Raw genomic sequence first — 25,981 nt, 5'->3', positions numbered from 1 at the left:
GCTCCACAGGAAAGCATGCAGCAGGAGCATTTCCCTCTCAGCTTATGAGGATTTGGTGGCAGGCAGCTAATACATCCCATAAAAGACAACTAGACAGATTTATTCTTCTCAATGTTCACAGTAATCAGCTGAAACAGGAAGAAAGGCCAGCAGTTAGAGCCAGACATTCTTCCTGTAGAGCTGCTTTGTTACTCCCCTCCCCCTACCAAGTTAGTATCCGTGTATTTATCTGTGACAATACATTGTGAGATTGCATCCCGGGTTATGACTGGCCATCCATGACAGATCAGATGTTTTCTGCTGGAAGCATGTTTGTTTCATCCTGTATTCTTACCTGATGAAGAGGCTCAATGCTCATTCATCCTCCAGCTTATGCAGTAGACTCCTATTTACACCAGGGTTAAGTCTGCCAAACAGAGCAGGACCACAGACCACATCAGCCAGCCTCCTCTCACTGTCAATGTGCCCTTAAGAGAGCAGCTGTTAGCAAAGATTTACCTTCCCCATCCACATCCCTCTGCTGCCACAGGAGCAATACAACATGCTTGCAAACAGAGAATCATCTGTGATAAGACAAGAGATTTACTGCTTATCTTTTGAAGGGTTTTGTACTCAGGAGAGTCCTATAAGGGGCTGAGGACACGCAAATGTGCATGCAACTTACATACAGCAAGCAGGAAGAAACACCCCAAAGGCATATTGAGATGTACTCGCACTGAAGTTTTAGCAGTAACTTTGGCATAGCAAGTAAGGCTTACTCTTCAGATACTGCATCTATGGATAATACACCAGCAGCAGAATACCTTTTCTGCTGAAGTCAATAAGCACCAGGCAGCAAAAAAACCACAAAATAATCAAGCTCCCCCCCAACCCCCGCCACCCAGAGTCTCAAACCCACCCTTCTTTCACCTTCTTTAGAAGGAAGTCTCAAACAAATACTTCACAGGGCTCTGGACCCAAATACCCAGCAGCACAAGCATGATCCACAACATTGGCAGTTCATAATGCAGTTTTATTTTTCCTTTGTACAAAAACAAATATAAAATTTAAATCCAATAGAAAGTGTATACTAGCAATGACAAGTTTACATTACAATAAAACAGGACAATGCGATGTGTACTGAACACCACATTAGTTTTAAAACTCTCAGTGATACATGCACTATATAAAAATCGCTAGAACTTTTAATCTATTTCTACCAAGAATATCCAGTACCAAGACACTCAAGAACCAAAAGTAATCTTGATAGGCAGTATCTACAAAATTAGACCTTTTCCACACACAAGAAGAAACCAACATTAATAGAAATGTTTATCATTCTTTGTTAAAATCCTCTCACAAAAGCCATACATAAAATTCTTAGTAGATACAGAAAAAGCTCAAAAGCTTGTTAGCATAGGTAACCATTCAGTAGTTTAGAGAATCTTTTAGACATTTTGAAGAGATACTGTAGTTTTCCACCTGTATTTTCCCCCACAAAGCCACAACTACGTCGACTCCCATTTCAAAACCTAGTCAGTGGTTAAAACTAGCTCTTGAGTGAAGTCAAAGAGTAGTGTACAAAATATTTAACAGAACACGGGTGTGTCACATGAATGTTTACTTCTTGAAGAAAGTCTTCTCCACATTCAGGGTTTGTTTATTTGTCCCATAAACAAGATTGTACCTGAGGGATGAAATGAAAACAAGGATTACCATAGTCTGTAGACACAGTTAAACTTTTCCATGAAAGCATAAAGCCTACAGAGCACAGCTAAGCCATCTTGTCACAGTCTTGTCTAGCCTCCCTCAAGTCTGCAAGCCCAGGGAAGCACATGTTTGGATAAGTGACCAGCTTGTATTTCTAGAGACACAGCTCTGTTGATGCTCTGTGGAACCTTGGGATGAGGATTGCTGCCAGGAGCCTGCTCTTCCCCTGGTGCTGGCAGCTGCATCTTGTTCCCTACTAACTCACACATATACCATCCAAATATCACTGTAAGAAGTAGATGGGTTATTCAAACTAACTGGGACAACTCTGAGTTGTATTCTCAATAATCTAATATTAAAGGTATAAAAATATACTTGTAGGACTTTTTAAAGCAATAGTAATTCAATAGCTTCAGACTTCTTTTGTCTCTATTGCATGCTGATATTCAACTTCTAAGCAAAAAAAATACATACAAATGCTGCTTACCTGTAGGATTATGCCGGATGAAAAATACAAACGGCCTGTCTACTATGAACCAGGGAGGGGATGACCTGGCTATTAAAATTGCAGCTTGAAAGGAAGATAAGGTTTAAAGTTAGACAAAGCAAAGTACCATAACACATTATATACTCTACCAAATTGAAGTTTCCTAGTGCATACTATAAGCTTGTACAGGTAAAGATAAATGCTTAAAACCTACCAATGTGGACATTTAAACCACCACAGGTCACATGTTATTCTTTCAGGAACCATTCTAAAAAGACACTTTGCAAGACCCACAGAAGCTGAAAGTCTTGGGTTGTCACCCAAAGTATGTAGTAGCTTGGTCCTCTTGAACATCTGGATTACCAGAACATTACACTGGTGGCCAAAGCATTAGCTATTAGGAGATACTTCTCTAGAAGTAAGCCTGTTTGTATGTCTTAGAGGATACCAGTGGTCTGAACAATACTAGCAAATTGGGATTTTCCTGAGAAATTGCATAACATACATCAACTGATCTGATGACAAAGCACATTCCTGCAGTGGTCTCAAAGTGGGCTATCTTGCTTAGTGCTATAGCCGTATACAGTTTTCCTTGAGTCTGACAACTAACAATACAGATGCTTACTTGTTGCTGCAGAAGCTTTGGTTCCATCTTCACTAACTTCAATTTTCGTCTTTTGCAGAACATTAGATACATGAAGACCTTCTGCTCCTGAAAATCCCAAGGAGAACAGCATCTTCAGTAAAACTAACTGCAAGAGTGCTGAAGTAACTTCTAGCTAGTAGCTATGCTGGCATAGCTCAGAATAATAAAAGCTGCTACAATCCTGCTGAAATCCCAAAGTTGCAATAAAGAACACTACTGGTAATATCTTTGGATACAGTCACTAAGTAATTACAAATAATAAGGAATAAGCTAACTCATTTACTGGGTTTTCTTAGATCATGGTTTAAGTTACAAGTGTTCACTTGCATTTTTAGTTTTAATTAGGCAAGTGACTGAAAAAAATATGCTGTCTGAATTTAAGTTACACTCCCATTTATCTCTGTGTCAGGACCAGAAAAAAAAAGCACTTAGACATCTTGTTTTCAGTGAAACACAGGATTTTATTTTCAAATTACACCAGCACAAAGCAGGCTTTTCTGCTAGATCTCTCTATAGAAGCTGAATTGGGAGTTTAACAGGAGCAGAGAACAGAAATAAAATGACATTTTAAGAGCCATGAGTTCAAAAATGTCTACACCTCGTTTACAGCTCTAGGTTGGTCCAGTGTCTTAAACCAGAAATGTAGTCCCTGGGCTTTCCTACAGCTCACGTCATTGAACTTCAGGGAAAAGCTAAATATTGCAGCTGAAATATTTGTTACAGTCTAAGGTATGGTATTCTTAGAAGTCCTGCCACAGACTTTAGACAGTGCTTGAGACCCTCAGGTTGTAATACCAAATCTTAAGAAGGTGACCAACATGATTTACTGTTGTAAATCATTTCAGGATTTAGAGGGGAAAAGAGCCATTGCAGCATTCAATAGGAGCAAGCAGCCATGCTTGGCTGGCTACAAAACAGAACTTGCTCCAATGTCCTGATAACATTTATCCAAACCAGACAACTGCACTGTTAAAAGAGACCCTTACTCAGTTCCAGAAACTATAAATAAGGACCACCATGAATAAAAAGCCCCATCAAACAAAGCAGGAAACCCACCCACCACCACCCTAAAAAAAACCCAACAACCAACCAACCCAAACTTACTTGTTATTTTTGCAAAGTTTGCCTTTGACTGGTCAAACATATCTGTAATACCAAGTGCTTTCAGAGGGTCCTTTAAGTCTGTTTCTGCTACTGCTGTAAATCTAGTTGGAACAAGCGAAAAAGAATGCATCAGTATTATGTAAGAAAGCTGTCTTAAAAACTGTTTCTCCTGTACCAGAAGAGATACATGTATAAATGACCCCCAAAACACTTAATGAAGAAGAAATTGATCATATTAGTACTTACTTAGGTAAAATAACCTGCACTCTTTTTGCTACCATGGTTGTCATCCAGCTTCCTATTGTTTTGGTGCTGATGTGGGGAATGATAGCAGAGAGTGGCGTTGTACTTTCAGTAGGCAAGGCAATCAACATGCTTATCATTTCACCATGATACGGCAGTTCAATGATGTTGTACCATAGCTCATTCGGAGTACTTGTAGTGCCTGAAAAATTAAGGAAAGCTAATGAGCCATAATTCTTCCAGACTTAAATCTCTGTTTTACCTTTAGACACCTACTGCTTTAAGAGTCTGTTGGAAAGTTTTGCCCACATCTTAAAACTGACTAAAAAGTCAATGACTGCCTGCTCTCCTGCTAGACAGCCCTTCAAAAGGGGTCATGGGCTCTGTACAGATCCTGTTTTTTTTTGTCAAACTAGCATGACACCATGAAGCAAATACTCACTTGAGTTTGATAGGTGTCCTGGTTACTGTTTCCCAGACAAACCCCATCAGCCCAAAGTGTCAAGCCAGTCATGTTAGATATACGCAGGTCTGTGAATCAGTTGGATTTTAGCTGTACCAGAACCAACTGAGCACTGAGAAACAAAAGGCAATAAAAACCAGCAGACTATGCTTCCGAACTAAAGAACTTGTAGACAAGCTCTTTTTTCCTCCAGGAGTTATTGGAGGAGCTCCTGTTTGAAGTAGTCTGTTGCATTTACTTCATATTCTTACTTAATAAGGATCTCTTTAGGAAGCAGCTTTAAGTCCTTCAAGGTAGTGGAGAGCAGCCACTTTGAGGTAGTGCAGGAGGCCAATTAGATGAGAAAGAGTGAGGTAGCAGTGCCTCTGAGTTACAGCAAGTGCCAGTAAGACTGTTTTTGAGCAGCCCTCTTCTTCCAAGTTCCCTTTGGTTACAGTGAAATTTCTGGCATGTGACTGGGAAGCAGAAGTTTTTTTATAGGAGTTTCAAGTGATAACTTGTCAGTTTAACTACATACAGGTTTCTGGGAAAGTTTTTGGATAGCAATAAGATCTTATTATCTTTCCCATTTCTTCATCTAAGTCTGCACTTGTCAGCCCAAGCTGAAAATTGACATCTTCATTAGAAATTTAATCTTGTTGCCAGGGCCATGTAACCTGCCTTGACTGAGCTCATATTGCTAGAAAACTGACAATACTGCACTTATTTTGCAGGAATTGTGTCAAGCTTGGCAGTCTGATCATTTCCTGAGGGCCTGACAGTGGCTTTCAGACTGAGGCCTACAGATTGAAACAGTGGCTAAGTCATCTACAGGACAGTGACAAAAGGTAAACTGTCCAACAGTGAGGTACCACTTTCCTTGTCTGCTATGTGCTACTATCATGACTATTGAGGCATATCAAAACAGAAGGGGGGTTCATCTTCACAGTCAACTGATAGAATTTAAGATGCTTAAGAAATTTAAACTTTTAAAGATCCCTTTGCAAGCATAGAGAAGACAGAAGCCCCACATTCAGATATCCAGAGATATTGCCAAGTTAGGGCTCATTTTTGATTGGGTATTTCTCTTGTACCTTTCTTGCTTAAATAGATTTTCTAGCTTAACATAAACCAACATAAGGTATTTTTTCCACCAGCATCAGAAACAAAAGCCTTTAAGATAGCCTTGTTAAAGCTCATCTTTAGTTACAAACTTCTTTCAAACTCCAGAGGTAAGTAGAATATACTTCCCTACCTCACCCAACTCACACTTTCAGCAGTTATCTGAAAGTATTACATCACACCTGCTCTAAATACATGGATCTGGGACAAAGTTACAGCTGTTTAACACAAATACTAGTATTAGTTGATCACTACTGACAATAAAACTAGACATTTACAAGCACAGTGGGTCTTGGTTTTTTGAGTTTTAGTAAACTGTATTCTCAGGCCTGTTTCTCAGATTGTATTGAACATACATAGAAGCGAGTTCCAGGCAGCACTGCTCTCTTCTTGGAAGGACAAACCAGAAGTTTTTAATCAGAGCTTCAATCTCACTTTGACTGATAAAATCCCCATAGGGCTGCAACACTGATGCTCTGAAGTACACTGCCAGTCACAAAGCTGCCTATGTCAGCTCTGAGAGTCTCTGATGAAAGTCTGGCTGAACCTGCTGAACTTCTTTTCACTTGTGACTCAATTTGAATTTGAGGAGCAGCCTCACACCTTGAGATATAGCCAACATACTAACCCTCTGCTCCTCTGGGTCTCACAGGACTGGGGACTATGCAAGCCCCATTTCTTTATTATACAGTAAAATATAGATTGATTCTATGCAAGACAGATTGATTCTATTCTATCATACACAGCCCAGCACCAGATAAACTTCAGGGTTCTGGTTTTGTTGGCAGTTTTCCTGCATTCTCAGTTCTTACAAAAATAAAGATTTCTCCTTACTGCAAAGCTTGAGTAACACGCAAAGTTCTTGGTTTGGGTACTTCAAGTTTTCCTTTCTAAAGGAAACAGGATAAGGTAAGCACTTTGACAGAGTATTGAACCTTAAGCAACTGTTAAATACCTTGCACAGCAAGCTCATCCATACCTCAGCTGCATGAGATACTTCTGTAACCCAAAGCCTCCTACATAAGCTCGATTAAGCAAATACTATTAAACACCACATGTACAGCAAACTCTAGTTTCAGTTTCAAGGAAATAAAAGCAAATTTTATGAACAGTGGTAGTTACTGAGCTCACCACAGCGGAAGATAGATAGTTGGGACAGCATAGGAACTTGGTAGGTCTTCCCATCAGCTCCATAAAATGGACGTTTCTTTGTATTTTCAGGTCGAAATCGTGATTTCCATAAGCCTTTGAAATACACAGCATTTACCAGAACCAGTCTGGTCAAACCGCCATCAATATCATCTGGAGCTACAACCTGATCGATCATACCTATAAAGAAGTGAAGGAAGCTTGAGTATTTGCTGTCATAACACTGGCCAACTGTTCATTAAGAACCTGAAGCACATATTACTTTAGGCCTCTTGATCTGTGAGTCTGCCAGCTCTTCATGGGGAAATACACCTGAGGTCATAAAGCCAACAGTATTCTTTGTCATAAAGTAAACCTTTGGGATAATTAGCCAACATATCTTGCTAATTGATAGACTGACATTATGACTAACAGAGCCTTACCCTTTCAAGCATGTGAACAGATCTAAAACTATGTTACAGTGGTACCACTTTCAGCTGAAGCACTTTCCCATTCACATACTGCTAGCAACATTGCTATGCAAAACTGGTTGACATGGTTAAGAAAGAATTTGACAGCTGTATTTCACAAATACCACATCCAATGTTAACACATTCCTTGCATCCAGGAGGCACTGGTTTTAACCAAGATACACCAAGCATGTAGTTTGCCTAGACTATGAATATGTTGCAATACATGATTTCTGCCTTTAGCACATGTCAGCTTAACAACTAGATGCCAAGAGGCATGAACCATGAGGAGATTTGTCAAGGCAGGATTAAAGACCCTCCACTAAACACGATTCCCAAGAACATGGTCATACCTTGCAAGAGTTTAGGGCAGTAAGAACAAAAGGTGAACTGCTCTACAGCTTTCCAACAGTCTGATTTACTGAGTCAAATGGAAAGAGTCTTTTATGTTTGAGAATGCATAGCTCTGAGATAACTGAGCTTGGATTTCTCAATAGTCATATAATGGCAGAGAACAGTAGAAGCTCCCTGATCCCACAGGCGGATGGACATACACACAGGCTATACACATGCCTTAAGTCCACCAGACAGGTACACCTGCTGGGGCTGTAAGACTGCAGATTCTTGGCCCACGAGCTCTAGAACATCACACTAATACCAGCATAGTTTTCAGCTGCAAGGCAGAGCTTTTCCTATCGCCCCTCTCTTTCCCAGTATTTTCATCCAAATCTGATAGGTCTCAAATACCACCCTGCCATGCACAAAAAGCACTCACCAATACTCACCCCTTGTTTCATTTTTCACCCACTGGTTGATGGAATCACATGCTGCACTTGGGTCCTCAAAGTCCACACTGTTGACACTGCACTGAAACACCTCTTTGTTCCTTGTAACAAAAGGCACTTCCATTTTAAAGCCATTCTTTGCAAACACTGCATTAGCAATTGTAACAATGTCTTTATTCTTTTTTGAGACTATGAGCCTGTTTATCTTCTTTAACGCTTTACCAACGCCTAGTTGGAAAGAACAGCAAGTTTAATTTAGAATAAGATGATGAACAAACAATTACTGCATATGCAACTATCAATGACATGAAAAGTCAGACATCAAGTACTGGACTAGACAAGGATACCAAAGCAGGCATTCTAAGAGGCCTTCCAAACACCCATTTCTGATCTCTCATCTGAAAGGCTACTGTTTCCCAGCAAAAACATGACCTTCACTGCAATGCCTGCTGCCCTTCTAGCTAGCTGTCTGCTCAAAATGCTACAGAAAGTGCTGGGGATAGTATTGAGGTTCAAGTCTTAGTGTGGAGCTACTAACCATGCTCCTCCACAAAGCAGACTATTCCGAAGTGTATTTCTTATCATTTAAGCCCAGGTTACCTGCCAGTTCTGCGACAGTGAGAAAGTCAAGACCTCACCTGCCACCAGCCTGCAGGTGTCCTTGAACCTTGGAGTGCAAAGCAAAAGTTGTTTTCTCACCGTCTTTCCTTCCCATTTATTGGAGAATAAAGGAAGCTGTCAAGATTTCTATGGCAATGTTCAGGTCCTTGTTTCCTTAAAGACCAGGTGCTGGCCTAAATCAACTACAAGCAGGAGTCAACCCCTTAATAGGAGCTTGCCTTTAAAGAAAAAGGAAAGCAGTAGGTTCCAGTGCTTACAGTCAAGATACTTAGGAGCTGAAAGCAGCTTGTATCATCAAGTGTTTGCTAGCTCCTTCACTGTACATAAGAGAATGCATATGGCAGCACAGAAGAGCTGCTATGTTCACCATACCCAGTTCTCCCTGTTATGTCTTATGAATCAGTGCTTGTCTACACAGGCAAGCTACTGCTAGGCAAGCAAATTCATGTTCAGCCATAATATTGAACAGGATTCTCGGGTGGCTGTTTTCACAGCAGTTATTAATGGGCTCCCTCTGCTTCCCAAAACAGTTTAGGGGGAAACATTTCCAGACTGCTTCCTTATGTAGACAAACTTGATATTAGGGATATGAAGGGAATAAATTAGTTCAGAGTTATTCTAGTAGCTGCATGTAAGAAAAAGCCTCAGATGGCTTTGCTGTTTCATGTATTATGAATGCTTAAGCAGTATCATTTGTATGAATTTCTACATGTTCACTCTCCAATATTACGGGTAAATTCTTTCGGAGAACATACCATAACAGAGGTTCTCAAACTGTATTCTGTGGACCACAGGTGGTCCACGGAGCACTTGCTGGTGGTCTGGGGAGAGCTGGTTGGTCTCATGATGCTGGCTCTCCTCTTTGCTTCCAGCTGCTAAATCGCATTAAAAGACAGCTAAAGATAAATTAAATACTTTCCAACTCCTAACTTTCCAAAAAAGCAGTTGCTGTACTTGCCAAAAGACTGCAAGGCAATCATGAAAAAGAGCAAAGGAGATTTGTGCAGAGATAGGTAGCAATCCCAATAACAAATTCCTGTAATAAGGTACTGGCTACCTTCTGAGGAGTTTGAGAACCTCTGTATCTCACAGCTAGGACTGGGAAGCCTGCAGGCCAAATAAAACTACTTGATATAATGCTTCAGAATTTTTGCAAGGTTTTTATTTCAAGCATTCAGATGTTCCCAAAGTTGATTATCCCGTGAAGAGATTTCAATCTACAGCATTTAGATCTTAAGCTGAGAAATCATTTTGCTGTGTTTTAAAACCAGAACCAAAACAGCAAAGCAAATGAAGACAGGACAACATGTTATATGACAATACTGCTCAAGACTTAAATGTGCACTTACCTCTTGGAGGGTTTTCTATTCCTGGAAGTAAGGCAGCATGCTGGCACTAAGATGTTAAGTCTTGCTGGCAAACACTCACAAGATACTCAGCATGCAAAGTAAAGCAGCAAGAACCTTCAGCCTACACCCTCTCAAGGGGCAGACATTGGCAGATGAATATAAACACAGATGCATGCAGTACCAGGCACAGAGACAAGCAGAAACAGCTGTTGCAAGAAGAGGGCACTACAAGGGCTGCAGATTCAGGGAGACTGACAGCAGAAACACAAATGAACACAACTGAAGAGCATCAGAGTGAAACTATTAATTGAATAGTTAGAGTTTGCCTTGCTTTCCATGTGGTGACAGGAAGTATTCTCTTGCCCTGTTATTTATGAGTAGCACATTAAAGGCTGTTTAGTACAGCCTGCAATGGGGTACTGAAGCCTTCCTGCATACTTCTGTCGCTGGACTGCCATTCACACTGTTCTGGAAAAATCAATTTAGCAAGTATGAAGGCTATTCTAGGCAGAGCCCTGGAGTCATTAACAAAGCTGCTTATAAGCCAGTTCAAGTATATGTACATGTCCATACTCATCAGTTAACTTCAAGCATGTCCAGTTTGTGCTTTGGTAAACAGAGTTAACTGGTACATGATGCTATCTACCACACTTCCAAAGCCACCTCAAAAGAGCATGAGGACTCTGACAAACCACAGCCAAAACCACCTTAGGAATCACTGACCATTTACGCTGTATCTCATCATAGTTGTCAGCTGCTTCTTTGTCTTGCCATCAGCACCCAGCTGCAACACCCCCAGGACTGATGCAATGCCATGAGGAGAAACAACAACATTGTCCTGAGGCTTAGCTTTCACTATCTGGTTGAAGACCTGGATTCCAACATCAGAGCTAAGTTCCTCCAGAGGATAAAAACTGAACTGGGAACATACAGATGTTAAAGTCCCAAGAGCAAAGAGAAGTGGGAAGTGCCAGTTCATGATTTCTGGATGGGGGTACCTGCAAGAGAACAGGAGGGGAAAGTTAAATCAGCTTTCACAAGCACAGTATTTTCATTTTCAGCTTAAATTCTTATTTACCTGAAGAGCAAGCAAGTCTTGCACATGCTCTGGGAATCACCCCTGTGTTTTACTGCTAGCAGTATTTTAGGTCTAGGGGTTTTCAGAAGCAGGAGATAACCATAAAATAGCCAGATATCATTGAGTGACCATATAATAGGCCAAAAGCTGCCAAGCTGTGGTACTACCTTCGACCACACACAAGTTCCATTAGTTTTGTCTTTCAGTTAAATGGAGTCTTAGCATTCTATTTTAGCTGCCCTTTAGGATAAATTAGTGCTAAGCAGCCTTGTGGTCCTTATCCACAAATGTGATACACAGTACATTTTACAGATCATTTTCTACAGTGAAGAGAAGCATGTATACATATGCAAAGAGACCTTCTGTTTGGGAATTTACACCACCTAGAACAATAAGAGTTTGCTACATAACTAGCATTTTCCATGATAGGAATATAGAGGAAAACTTTTTAGGATATTAAAATGCAAGGTTAAGTTTGGATTTTAGCCTGTGCTTTTCCATTTAAAAAATTCAGCAGCTAACAAGTACAGAAGGAATTTCACATTTGAAATGGGCCAGCCTTCATCTGCAGATTAGCACCTAACAGAATGCAGTTTCGTTACACCCATGACCTCCTAGGAAAGGAGGCACAAGCAGCAGCAGTTTGTTCAGGACCTCTCAGCAACTGATTAGAGAGAACCAAGCCCAAATCTTAAACATTGATTACTGTTACTATTAGGCTGTATTTCCTCCTCATGGAAGTTTATTCAATCCCCTTTCTGATAGAGCAAACAGGTAGCTGGAGGAATAGTTATGCAATAATCTATTTCATCAAATTAGGTACCCTGCTCACCTTTGAGAGGTTTGATCACAACATTTTTGTTTTAAGACAAAACAGTTGCAGCTCTAGAGCCCCGACTTCCATTTTCAGCCCAACAAGAAGTCTGTTCCCCACCAAGATGACTCTCGTGCTCCAAGAGCACAGTTAGCCATTAGTCTCGAACATGCTGAGGGTCTAGCTAGTTCCCGCTCACCAAAGGCTAGGTGAGGCTGCAGAAAGCGTATAACTGATTAAAACACCATGTGTGACCACATGCAAAGCCCAAAAATAGGAGCCTCCACCCCTTGCACCCTCTGCTCAGTACTGCACACTTGCTCTTCTGGCTCCTGCAGCTCCAAGCTGGCAGCCACAGCACCAGGGCAGGGAGGGTGTTTTGGCTTGGGTGTTCTTCACATCAAGCTCCCACTCCCACAGAAGGGCGTATGGCACCAGGGAGCTCTGCCACTGCACAACCTACCTACGCCACGAGCTCAAGCCATGCTGCAGCACCCCATCGCCAGAAACCAGCTGGTGTTTGTACAGATTCCTTTAACCGTCTTTTAATAGCATGTACTTTCACTGTGCTAAAACACTTGGAAGTAACAAATACAGCACTTCCACTTTCTTCTACAACCATTTCAGGGCATAGACTCAGCTTCGGCAATATTTGCCACTGCAGCACAGAAAAATCAAGTGTTGAATATGAAGTGACACAGGAGGCAAGACATCTTTCTCCTCCCAACCCAAGTGTTAGTATTGCTGTGACCAGAAGAACTTGGATTGATTTCAGTTATGCAAGTGAAAATGCTGCCCTACAAGGCAGGTTAACAGCTCACCCACTAATTAAGTCTTTCCCATCAACCTGCTAATCTGCCAAGCAGTTTTGGAGTAACTAAACTCACTTCACAATTCCTTGCAAAGGAGCTCCACACCAGCCATCAGCTGGCACTACGCAAGCTCAGTCTGAAAACTTGGCTGGATTTGGCTGGCTGCAGCTGAGACCTCCAGGATTGAAAACCCAAACACCATGTGATGTTTGGGTACAACCCTGAAGAAGGTTATACAAGTCACTTCCTAGATTTGCCCTGCACCCCACACTATTGGCTACAGCAGGAAGCAGTCATGGGAGGACCAGTAGCCTGGCAGGGAAAGTGAACTTGTATTTCTAGTAAAAATGTTGCAGAGTATTCTTTAAGGAGCGTTCTTTGACAGTAGCACAAACCACCCCAAATCTTTAGGTGGAAAGGCTCCCCTCATTCCCCAGCTCTACTCTGATGGCAATGCTCTCTTGCAGGAGGCACGTATGGCTTGCCACTCCAAGAAAAGCTGTTTAAGGGCTTTCTTTGGCAGCCATCTCTTCTCCCTACCCAGAGACCCAAGGACCAGTTTAAACAGTTTACTAATCCCAATATTAATTTGACTTTTACATTTACTTAGTAGCCTAGGGGGGAAAAAAAAATAAATCTACAAAAAAAAAAAAAACCAACACAACCCCACAACTGCTAGACATTCTCAGTATCTACAAGCAACCAAACAGTTAACACTGGTGCAATACATCATGTGCCATGTAGCGATGGAGACCACAGATGATGACAGGCAACTGCAGTCCCAGAGCACACAATTTGAGCTGTGATTTGCAAACCCTGCTTTTGATTGAGGCAGCTCCACCTGGTGCAGATAGCAAACCAGAAGAGACTGGACTATTTCAAGTGCATCTACCTTTGACACATTACATGGCTAGAAGTATATTATGAGGGCAAGGACAGGAGTTACACTTGTATGAAACCAAATAAAACTTTTTCATTGTCATTTGTGTACTGCACTTGCCCAAGCCTAATTGAAGTCAGACTTTTCTCTTCTTTGCCTTTACCACAATATATTGCAAGTCACAAGCTTCGCACTTCACTGGTGACAGCTACCAATAACCTTGCATTTTCCCCATGACATGTGTGAAGCCTTGTCCAAACCACCCAACTCTGCTCCCAAGGCCACTGCTGCAGGGTTTTGGGTTTGCTTTTTTTGTTTCAGGCCAACACTATTACCTTCTGCACCCGATTTCCTCAGAGGTCTCCACACTGGCACAACCTCTCCCTCCTACTATGCCCTCAGGAAGGCTGGTCTTCATTTTGGAGTACTATCTCTAGCAGATGCCCACTCAGTAAGTGAAAAAGTTTTAATCTTTTCTTGTGCTCAGAGCATTATTCAGCATTAGTTAGAGCAGCCACTTCTTGGCCCTGCTATGCCCACTGGATAGCTTGACCAGCTAACTGAGGAGCTAATTTAATCTTTGAGCTGAAGTGGCATTCATGTTATTAATGCTTCCGGCATGGATTTCAGTATATTCAACCTCTATGCAGTTCAGTAACAAGACATGCATTTGCATATCCTGAAAGAAACAGCTTAAGTACAGTGCAAGGAATAAAAAAAAATCCAAAAGGATGTAGGATGTGTAGGATGGAAAACAGCTGACCTGCTACACAGAATACCAACAAGCTTTCAACAAGCTTTCATAATGCTGAAGCTAAAAACTTAGAGATAGTTAAATTTGAATCTAATGCTTCAGAAAGCCTAACAAAAATAAAAGCTAGGCACTTCTTTGCCGATGACCTTTATATTTTTATAAGCTAACTGAGAGGGAGGAAGGTATATAGGCAAATTCATTTACATAAGTGTGGGCTTTTGAAAGCTGATGGACTAAAAATCCCTCTTCAAGGTAGGCTGCCCACTTAGATTGTGAACTTACAGGAAGGACATCTCACAACTTAAAACTTCTAAATAGACAATGGAAACACTGTCACTGACCCAGAGAAATGCAGCTAGAGAATAATAAGTGACAAAACCCCCAAATGCAATTTCTTAGGCAAATCCAGTTCTTAACCCTAAAGTTTCTGAACAAAACAGATGTGTCATGCACTCAGCTGTATGAGGGATACCTTGCCCATGGCAAGCATAAAACAACTCCATTACTCCCCCTGCTTCACTGAACAGCACCATTCCAAGTCCTGAACACCATGCTAAATTAGTAGTTACTACCTATACCTAGCTGCAGAGCCTAGTTTAAGCAGCTGAAAGAGTCCTGTCAGGTACAGAGCTCTGGGGAAGGTAGGAGGGAAACACCATAGTGTGTCCTATTTACACTGGTAGCTTTGTGTCGTTCCATGACAGATGATGAAATGTCTTCAGGCTACCAATCTCCGGATGACCTCAGCCTCTAGCGAGTGTTGCAAACACCAACCTTCACACATACTAGGCAGTGTACTCAATTCTCACTAGGCTCAGCTATTCACATCACCCACATGATGCATAGTTCAAGTTTTTGGCTGAAGTTATCATGGAACTGTTTATGTCAGAGAGGACACAATGCTTTCAGCCTGAAGTTATAGAATGCTTGGTACAAAAGCAAAGTTACATTAACACAGACGGTTTGATCTAGGTCTAGAAAGGCATTTGGTGGAGCAGGGAGAAGTTACATCTTCAGCCCCAGGCACAAAAAGCAGCTGAGCAGGGAGATTCTCTTAGAGGAAGGCACTAGCTTAAGAAAGACTCAATTTTAAGAGAGCCAGACCAAGCTGCTGCCCCCTTCTCAAGGGTTAGAGAAGGAAGTTTGGTTCAAGATCAGAGTCAAAACTCATGACCTGAAAAAAATTACCCAGATTTAAAGTGCAAGTTGGAGAAAAGACCTGTCCCAGACAGCCTGAAGAACACTTTGGAGTTAATTGAGAAAGAATGTGACCTGTACATAGATTTTTAACTATTTTTACCAACTACATTAAGTACTGTAAGTACCCCATGAGACACCTCTACATGTTTATTTTGAAGCCCAACTTCAACAGCTATAAGGTATAAGCACATTCTTGTGGCTGCAAGATGTATTCAACAGTTTCTTTGAAGATATATGAAGCATAGGGAAGTTTAGATACCAGACTTCACTTTTGTGTAACAAAAACAGCAGCAAGCATAGCTAAACAGAGTAAAACCAAAAAAGAGTCCTGCAGCATTGCTGGTCTTGCTGTATTGAGCCCAAAACACTCGAAGCCCTTGAGTCCACATGGCAGGCACTGGGCAGCTTTTGTGCCCAGAGAAACATGTCCTGGAACAAACAATGGGGGACTTCTCCAAGTTTGAGATGTTGATATTTCCTTGTCAGTGCCATCTGTGCTACTAATTTAAAAGTCTTATTGCAACTGACATGTGAGCTCAAAGAAAGCAGCTTCACTTCAGGCATTTAACTAACTCTTTCCAGCAGGACTGAATAAATAAATACTCAACCAAACTTGTTAGCAGTCATTTATGGAGCTGGCTGAGCACACTGCAATTGTTTCTCCAAAGCATTGAGACCACTCTGATTGCAATTGGAAGGTCACATGCTGGGTCTTGTTTTTCAGATGATGATGCACACTTGGCAGCATATTAAAATGCTCAAGCCTCTTGGTAGGCTTCTCTTCTCCCATCACAGGTGTTCACAACTCCCCTTCTGTCTAAGCTTCTTATATCCTAAAGCCTCCAGCTTCAGCTTTCCTACCATGCTGCTTGGGCCTCTGCTACATCTGAACATGCTTTCAGGTTCAGATCAGCAGGATCCATGATCTGAATGCAACAAAGTTCAGAAGTGGTTTCTTCTACAACAGAAATAAGAGATGTTTCTTCTTCCTCTAGGTTTTCTGGTATGTCCTGAATGTTGGCTCTTCCCTTCTAACAACTCTTTCCAGTGCTTCCTACTTTAAAGTAAGGAAAAAAAACCCAGACATCCCCATAGATACAATAAAAGCCACATTTTATCAACGTGTCAAGTCACATTTAAAGTATCTAACACAACAAAACAGACTTATTACTCAATACCTGGAAGGTTTAGTACATGCAGAGCATTACTAAGAAAGGATGATTGCTAGCTTTTAAACAGCTCAGTACTTAACATTGCTCAGAAGAGGAGCAAGTTACTGTCAACATGAGATAAACAACTTGCACACAGAGATAAGCTGGAAGGTTATTTTAAAAACCTTTTGTATCTTAAGATATTGGTCTGACTTCAGGCAATACAGCCAATGCTGCACACAACCACAAGAAGCTTGGTACTGGTTCTGTGCTTTCTTCTCCGTTTTAATTCTCTCTGCTATTTCTAATTCTCTCAGTTCATTAGTGCATTTGTGTTTGTTTCAAGATGGACTGTCTCCATCTGGAACACCTCCTTTTCAGCTGTGTCCAACCAGCCTCCCTTGCCAAGGGGGAATTTCCCAGCAGAGCATCAGCTTCAAAAACTGGCTGGCCCCAATAGGAACCATCTCTTTATCCAAGTGCAGCTCCCACACGAGCCAATCGAGTTTAGGGCTTCTTTATGAAGAGTCCTGACCACAGCTTCATGGGAGTTTCCATTTAGCATGAAGGAGAGACAGACAAGCTCCATTTAAAGCTTTCTGTAGCCTCACAACTAGTGTCTCCAGTTCATAAGCCAGACCAATTCTCTCACATATCTTCTGCAATATTAGATGGTGGTTCATTGCAGTCCACTTCATGAAACAAAACTGGCCTCTGACATTGACCAGAGACAGCTTTTGATTTCACCACTTACTTATAACTATACTACAACTATGAGTTTCAATAAGGTACTTATATATCCTTTCCTTTTAATTCCATCTCTCATTTATACAGAAAGACAACTTTAGCTCTGCTTCATGAAACAAATACAGTTTGCTGGTATCACAGAGGGCACAGAATATTCTGCAACTTTATAGTTCCACTACCATTTTCAAGTTTTAGTTGTATTCTTTCATTATGGTAAGCTCAACAACTATTGTTAAAGTTTCTATGTGTTATTTACTCTTGTATTTAAAGCAGATTTTCCACAATCTTCTCTAAGATCTGTTATCAAGTCTTACAGTATCAGAAGATTAAAGAGAATTATGTTTTTAATTTACAGGTGTCCCTTTAATAAAGAAATGGTTTTGTTGATCTTAAGTTCTTTATGCAATGTAGTTACTTTAACATAATGAAGAAACAGCATGGGACAGTCAGCCCATCATGACTAATGCTGCAGAACCAGTTTCCCCAAAAGATGCAACACAGTAGTGTTTCACAACATGACAGTCAGGCTATACCCTCTTGCTCTGGATTCACCCCAGTAGAGGGAATGATGGTTCAAGAATTAAAGCATTTGCCTAAAACATAACAGCAGGTCCACAAACCAGACTCCTATTTCAAGATTTTGTGGAAAAGCCTCCTGGAACCACAATTCCCACATTTACTGTACAATACTCACTATGCAAGTACAGGCTCATTAAGAGCCAAAGGCAAACCTACAGGATTGCCAGCTCTTATTAGTAAGGTACAGGGTATTAACTCTTTGGTAATGAGCCGCATTTACAGAGTAGTAGCACATGGTGCTGGACTAACAATGGCTGGTGTTTTATCAGGTACCTCACCACCACCACCTTTACCTCAACCCCAACTTCTGCTATAGTATTTGACCTTTCCTTCCTTAAAGGATATTAAAGGGAAACCCAGTAACCTTATTCATTTCTACATGTTGAAGAACTTTCCTGATAACCAGACTCGCACCTCTACACCCCTGCAAAGCAAACTGCAATTTGCTACTTCCCTCCCCAGGTACATTTTAGTCTGCAGGCCGGCAACACATGCCCCATCTCCTGCACACAGAAGGCTGAAAGAGTAGAAAAAGCCTAGCGGAGATGGTTTCATGGCCACTTTGAGACTGCATGCAGAGCTGTGCTTGAAGCAGACTGAATGTTGTGAACTTCCAAGTATACATCCTTCTTCAGAAGGGTTACGAAATTAATATCTGAAACACTCTGACATGGAGAACCACCACGCAAAGAAAAAAAATTATGCAAAAAAGTAACTGAAGCTGTAAAACACAGGAGATTCCTCAAACTAATAGCGAAATGTTCAACAGAGCTTTGACAAGGCATGCAACTTGCTGTAGAGTGGAAGACAGATGACTGCCTTCAGATTCTACACCTTTTAGGTTTAGTTTAGTCTACAAAAGAGGTACTTGTATTTCCTATTAAAAACACCCTATGAAGCTCTGATCCCATCATTCCACACTGTATGGTTCAGTCTGTGCTTACAGCACAACTGAAAACAGGGATGTCTATGTAGCAATAATATTTTTATACTCCTGGGAAACTAAGGGATGGCAGGATGCACCAGCCACATGCATGCTTTGGTTAGGGATGCCAAACTGCAGGCTCTCAGTCTTCCAAGTGGCCTTTAAGAAACTCCACCTGAAATTATTAAGTTTTACTTATTCTTCCTCCTACAAAAGGTAGGGCTTTTGTAATAACAGTGTTGGCGGTTCTATAAAGTTACCCAGTTGTATTTGATGCACTCTTTCCTCCATAGAATTATACTGGAATAAATCCCATGTTCTCTGACCATAGTAAGAATTTGTAGTTACTCAAACTCACTGATCCAAGACCTGAAACTTACAAGCTATGTAAGTTAGTTAACTTACAAGTATCTAAGGAATACTACCACCTGACAAAATACTTGGTTAGAGCAATGTTCTTGATCTCTCCCATCTACTTCACTTGCGGTTGGAGATCTGCAGAGTGATAGGTGACTAGCCTTTCATTTATTAATCATACTGTACAACATTAATAATCAACCGCTTCCTATCTGTGAGTCTAGAAATGCTATTCTAATCTATATAACAAATGTAACTCTTGAAGCGCAATGTAGCCAAGGATTAAAGTTATTAACATTTAAGATGAAAAAAGCATATGGATTTTCTGTCTCCAGAACAGCATCACCATAACAGACTTAAGTTCACAGAACCATTAGATACTAGTTTTCTAGTGGCTTTTTCTCAACCATTTCAGAACTAGCCCAAAAATAACCCAAAAGGATAGGGATATTTACATTTTTCTTTACAGCATATAGACATTTACGTATATTCATCTTCCCCCTACCCCCAGCTTTAGAAGCAGAACCAGCCAACCCCAAAATCATGAGAAATCACAGATTCTTTTAAGGATCCAGGAACCACAATAACCACAGGAACTAAGCATTGTGCTGGGAAACCTAACTGGATACTCAGATACCTTCTCAATCATTTGTAAGAAGACTTATATTATCCAGTTAATAAGAGAATTAGCAGCTCTTTAGAAGACCTGTATTTAAGAAAACATGCACTTTTCATTAATCTGAGCTCATTTCCAATTAATCCCACTGGTTTTACTACAAGTTTCTGAAAAGGCAAGACCTAAATTTCCATAGAAAAAAGGGACAACTGAGTATGAACTGTGCACAAGAATCCTGGAAGAGCAGGTCATGACCTGATATATTAGGCCATCTGATTCAGTTCAGATTGAAAGTTTGCAGGCTGCAACAGATGAGAAGCTGCTGCACAGTCCATCACTTTCTGTAATGCAGATGAACCTCAGCAGAGGAAGTAAGCAATTAGCTTGGAAAGCAGCCTCTTAAGCTGAGTTGCCAGAGCAGCTGGAGGACTCAAGCTTCCTTCACTGCTGAGAAAGCTACATGAACTACTCCTTATGGAGGAGGAAGATATATAGCATAATGGAGACATACAGCTACCAAACCCACCAACCTCTAAATAAGATTTCTCATATCGCTTAAGGGTGTAAAGTAAGAAGATAACAGAATGAAAGAGAAAAAGCTAGATGTATGTTCAGTTCTCCTCTTGTTTTTTTACCTGCAACCTATCTGAGCCAATGCCAGAGACTCCCTGTCTGGAGACATCCAAAACCCACCTGGACATGCTCCTGTGTAACCTGCTCTAAGTGACTCTACCTTGGCAGGGGGTTGGATTAGATGATCTTCAGAGGTCCCTTCCAACCCTTACAATTCTGTAATAACAACTGTAGGTTATGGTCTGTTGACAACTAACATTTTTCACAAGCAAACAGTTTTTACCTGCATGCTGAGGCCACTACATATACACAGCCTTGAGCAGGGCTCTTCAGTTCAGAACTTGCTGGTAATCAGTCTTGATGCCTTCCATAATTGCTGTCATACTCCAAGATACTAAAAAGAACTTCAGGTCACTGTTTCTAAAGCCCAGGAAGAGAACAGGAGGCTTCCTGAAATAGATGGTTTACATCACATTGCCAAGTATGGTCAGGAAGATTCAGATTCCCACCATGGGAAAAATCAATCCACAGATGAATACACTTTCATACTTAAACTGCTTTGCAGCATATTTAACAGACCTCAGCACCAGACATCTCCCCATTTTAGCCTGGAAATATAAGCAGAAGCATCTGTCTGGCTGTTACAGGTGAACACCAGACCACAGGCAAGATATAGCAGCTGCCAAGACTCTGTGTCTTGTGTGTGTTTCCACAGGCACTACTTAAGAAGAGGTACTAAAGGATAAATAATGCATTTCAGTTAGCACTCAAGTGTTCAAGGCCACGACAAACAACTCAAGTATGGCTCATCCTAGCGTTACCACTGAATTTTCCCTTCCTCTTCCTGTCCATGATCACTGCCTCCAACTTCAGCAGTTGTTTGACACAACAACAGATCTGTGTTTGCAGAAGTATTCATGTAGTTGAATAATGAACTCTATTCTAGTACCAAGGACAAGGCAGGCAAAAGCAGGGCACTGGAAAGCTTTTTTCCATAACATGCCAGCCTTAACATTTGTGTAGCTACAGCTGTAGGATGCTACCACCTTTATTTGCGTCTCTTTCTCATCTCCTCCAACCGCATCATTTTAACCATCACAGAGGAGACACACCTGAACATACTCATGGTTGCACATATTTAGCTCTCATTCTCACACACAAGCTATATAAAAAAATAAAATAATGCATCTTTTTATGTTTTCATAGTTCTTTAATTTACACTCTTAATCTCTAAATTCACATGTAGGTGATTGGCTACCTGCTCTCCAAAGCTAAAAAGAGGAAATTCTTTACCTCACTTGGCTTATTCAAGAGTTGTTTATGGTTAGTATAGGTGCACTGAATTACATGGTACTTTTTACAGGCTAGTACTTTGCTGTAAATCATGATTTCTAAATTATGTCACAGGAAATTGGGAAGATGCCCGGAGGCACACAGAGATGACTGCACCCAGCAACACTTCATGATTAGTGATGATTAATCCATCTTTTCCTTGTCTTCCCATGTATAAAACCTTTGACCTTAAAGAACAGTAGAATCCAGTTAACAGACCAACTAACTGGAAGTGCTTTGATGATTACACTGGATTTTCCCCCAGTTAATATTACAAAATCATGCTCTCTCATGCATGCTTGTGATTAAGCAATCCAAGTAGTCCAGAAAACCGTAACTCTAAGCTTCCAAGAAAAAACTTCAGCTTTTTCAAGTATGAACACTGCAGTTGCCTAGCAAGAATCAAAAGCCTCAAATAGCTGCATGAGCCAGGTAGATACTGAGCCCACCACCAGTCTCTAGCCAGAGCTCCCTTTGAACAAAGTGTTCCCTTACTGTAGATGCACATAATTTATACATTTTAATTCCTAACAATAAGGTGAGGTGGTTATTTTTATATATTTATATGCATACACACAGTCTTCAATCTAGTCTAAAAATGCCAACTGCAGGCTAACTGGGCTCACTGCTTGACACTTTCCTGCCTAACAGTATGCTGTTACAAAGCTTTAGAACTGGAACACATTTCTGGCTGTGCAACTTAGAGACCCACACTAAAAGTCTCTGCATGCCACTAAGACATGCTATTCTCTTGGTTGTCAATGACAACACCAAACAGAAGCTTCAACACTCGTGTATACACCTTGAGACAAAATCCCATTGCAGATTGCTTCATTTTCTTTTTTGTACGAACATGAGTGTATATCACCTCCCACATGAGGTACATAGAGCTATATATAGACAGTTGTCTACAGTGATGGCCACATCATCATCCAAAGCAGAGGTTTTATAACATCCTGATGTCTAGGTAGCAGATGCAAGGGTAATGTCTGCACAAGCAGCTTTTCGGCATCTTAAAAGATCTAACGAAGTCTGCTGACAGACTGTCTGACATACAACTTGTCCATAATTGTAAGGAAGCTGTGGACTAGCATTCATTACTCAAAGTTCACTGCTGTGCCAAACAGCTGCTATTCTCACAGGTATAATCACACCTCATAAAATGCTAAGATTCCAAGCTAGCACATCTTATACATATTTTATTCAGTCTACTTAATCATTCTGCCTTTTCATTTGTGTTGGTCTTCACCTCATGCTTTAAGGACTCATCCGATTGCTCCTCAGGCACACAGCTGCTTTTCACTTTGCTCATGGATTTCTGCAGCTTCTTCCCTTTTCCAAAGCTACATGACGGCAGCTTACAGCTACATGTGTTTTGTGGATAGTCCCTACAAAACCACATTTCTAATGAATTCCTGTGGAGAGCAGGGGGTAAGATGTTACTAAATACTCACATAAGAGAAAGTGAAAGGAGAGGTCATTTTTCAGTGCAGTTAAAAAAAAAAAAGAAAGAAAGAAAAAAAAATCAGTCTACCGGGTTTCTCTTTCCGGAAGTTGCCCAAGAATGCAATTAAAACCACAAAGCCAAACCACGCTTCGGAATATTCTGCAGGCACGAGGAAGGGGGAGAGAAGTAAATCACACTGAGGCCTCTAATGCTGCAGCAGATATGCCCAAATTTGAAGGGAAATCTGACATCTTAACAGCTATTTGCTAGCACAATGGTATTTCCAAAGGACTTATTTCTCTGTGAAGATCCTCCTGTGTTGCACAACATTAAGCCAAGGTACTGAGCACCATTGTAACCAGAAGACAAAAGACTCTCTCCTGAAGTGAGATACTTTGCATTTCCCAGTCCTTCCAGAACTCATTACATGAAGCATACTACCGCATTATTCGAAAGAGAGCCAAGATAAAGAGTTTCAGCTAACCAGCTCTCTGCCTCAACACACAATTTCATGTCACCACATTATCCGAATCCTCTTTCAGTAATAGAATATATACACCCTTTCCTCCCTGAACTGCAATGGAGGTGAACACTTGTATTTCTCCATCACTAGATATGCAAAGGAAATCTCGGTTACCAGCTGAATTAGGAATTGTTGGTGGCTTTTTAAGTACACGGGAAGCAAGCTCTCCCTCACAGAGGACGGGAGACACTAGCGAAATGAGCAACTTCCAGTTTTCAAGCTTTTACGATGAAGCCGATGCTCGGGAAGTGCCACCTCTCGCATCCGTGGCTGGGGAGCGGGCTCCCACGCTGGCGCAGGGATGCAGCGCCGGGCTCACCGCATGGAGCCCACGGCAGAGGGGCGCAGGCGCTCCCGCCCGGAGCCGGGCCGGCCCTGGCAAAGCGCAAGGCTACCAGCCTAGAAACTCTCCTCTTGGGGGGGGGGAAAAAGCCTCCTTGCTTCCGAAACAGCAGGGAAAAGCAGCGGCTCCCCACGCCAGCGGCGCCCGCTCACGCCACAGCGCCACGCACCCGGCGCTGGGAAACTTGTGGGAGCAGGTAACAGCCGAAGCGCCCTGAAGAGCCCGCGGGCACCCGGGACAACGCGGCCGGATCGACCATTAACGGCCAGCAGCCTCTCGGGCGTCAACAGGGAAACTTTGCTGCGTGCCCCCTGCCCCGCGCAACGCCCGATGCCCCTCCTTCACCGGGCGCCGGACGCCTGCTCCGGGCCCTCCGGCCCGCCCTCCGCAGCACTGCCCAGGGGCCGGCCGGCCCTGACTCACCTCCGTGCCCCACAGCCTGCGCCTGGTCCCGGTCCCGCCGCGGCCCCGCTGCACTGCACCGCGCCGCTCGGCCGGAGCGCGGCGGCGCCCGGCGTTTATAGGGCCCGCGGCCCGCCCCGCCCCGCCCGCCCGCCCGCCCCTCCGCCGAGCCCCGCGGCGGCCCGCCTCGGGGCAGAGCTGCCCGCGGCCGCCGCAGCCGAGCGGGGAGGCGGGGAGAGCCGCGGCGGGAAGCCCTGGCCCGGCCTGCCCGCGGGCTGCCAGGCTGCGAGCGGGCGGCGCGGCGCACCCCATGCAGCCTGTGGCACTGTAGGGCCCATCGTGAGGGCACGGCGGGCTGCGGCCCGCAGCCCCCGGCCTGCCACCTCGCCTGTGCCCCTGCCCCAGTCCCCCCAGCGTGCCTCCAGAGCCACACCGGCTGCTCTCACCCCTCTTCTGGGGCGCAGGGAGGGGAGACGGGGAGGAGGAGGCAGACGTGTGTGCACAGGGGAAGCCTCAGCCTGGCAGCACCGCCGCTGGAGCAGGGATAGTGAGGGGATGGATCACTAAGGCCCCCAACACCTGGCAGTGGTGTGGTGCGAGATTGAAGGATTCTGGCTGAAGGCACACCTCCTCTCACCACCTTGCATGTTCCCCATGGCTGGGACTGCTGCACCCGTGTCCTCTAGCAACAAGGGTGAGGGAACGCGCCAGTGGCCTAGGACCTTGATCCCTCATATGATGCTGGGGCTTTACTCTTCACAAACTGTGTAAGGGAGGCTGCGAGGGAGGCAAGCTGCCACTCCAGTGTAACAGCATGGGCACAGTCACGGCAGCGTGACAGGACAGAAATGTAATCCTGGGAAAACACATGTGAATGTTAACACTGACTGACAGCCCCCGACTCCTCAGCTGACGAAGCGCGAGAGGGAATTTCCACTGTTCGTACCAAAACGGTGCTGCTGACAAGCCCAGAGAAGCAAGCAGTGTGTTGGTCCGGCAGAGGACAACACTGCTTTGCTAAGTCATCCTTTCCTGGCTTCCAAAAAATTTCTCATGCGTGGCACAGTCCAGCTTTGAAGGAACAGGACAAGTACACAACAAACCACGTTTCTCCCCTCAGGAGTTTGGAGTGTTCTGGATAAAAAGCCCCAACCCATCTCCTGGCAAGAGCTGGAGGAGCAGTGGTGGCGGCTGCTTTGGTTTTTAAGGTGGAGAGCCTTGTGTCCATTGAGGTGGGCTCTCTATGGAGACTCCCTGTGCCCGGGCAAAATCAGGATGCTGGCAGGCAGGATGAGGGAGGTGGCACAGCACGGCAGTGTGTGGAGGCAGAGAGCTCAGCCTCAGCCAGGGCAAGGGGAAGTT

At 42.8% G+C, this 25,981-nt stretch overlaps 1 protein-coding gene across 3 annotated transcripts; it reads right to left on the bottom strand.

Annotated features, from left to right (window-relative positions):
- Positions 1–991: 991 nt before the first annotated feature.
- SERPINE2 (serpin family E member 2) lies at positions 992–24,734 on the bottom strand. 3 transcript variants are annotated; one of them, XM_065675011.1, is made up of 10 exons: positions 24,641–24,734; positions 10,810–11,084; positions 9,493–9,612; positions 8,117–8,344; positions 6,865–7,062; positions 4,173–4,371; positions 3,927–4,027; positions 2,802–2,888; positions 2,177–2,260; positions 992–1,666 (listed from the first exon to the last, which is right to left on the bottom strand). In XM_065675011.1, the coding sequence occupies exons 2-10, from the start codon at positions 11,063–11,065 to the stop codon at positions 1,629–1,631; spliced, it is 1,311 nt and encodes a 436-aa protein (XP_065531083.1). In that variant the 5' UTR covers positions 11,066–11,084; positions 24,641–24,734; the 3' UTR covers positions 992–1,628. The 3 variants fall into 3 exon arrangements, with proteins under 3 accessions (XP_065531083.1, XP_065531081.1, XP_065531082.1); XM_065675009.1 differs by having other exon boundaries at positions 9,493–9,609; positions 24,641–24,720; XM_065675010.1 differs by lacking the exon at positions 9,493–9,612 and having other exon boundaries at positions 24,641–24,720.
- Between the last annotated feature and the right edge of the window lie 1,247 nt (positions 24,735–25,981).

This window comes from Lathamus discolor, chromosome 3 (assembly GCF_037157495.1).
Source record: "Lathamus discolor isolate bLatDis1 chromosome 3, bLatDis1.hap1, whole genome shotgun sequence".
Taxonomy (NCBI): Eukaryota; Metazoa; Chordata; class Aves; order Psittaciformes; family Psittacidae; genus Lathamus; species Lathamus discolor.
The sequence above is the reverse complement of the archived record's forward strand: the minus strand, read 5'-3'. Positions and strand labels throughout refer to the sequence as shown.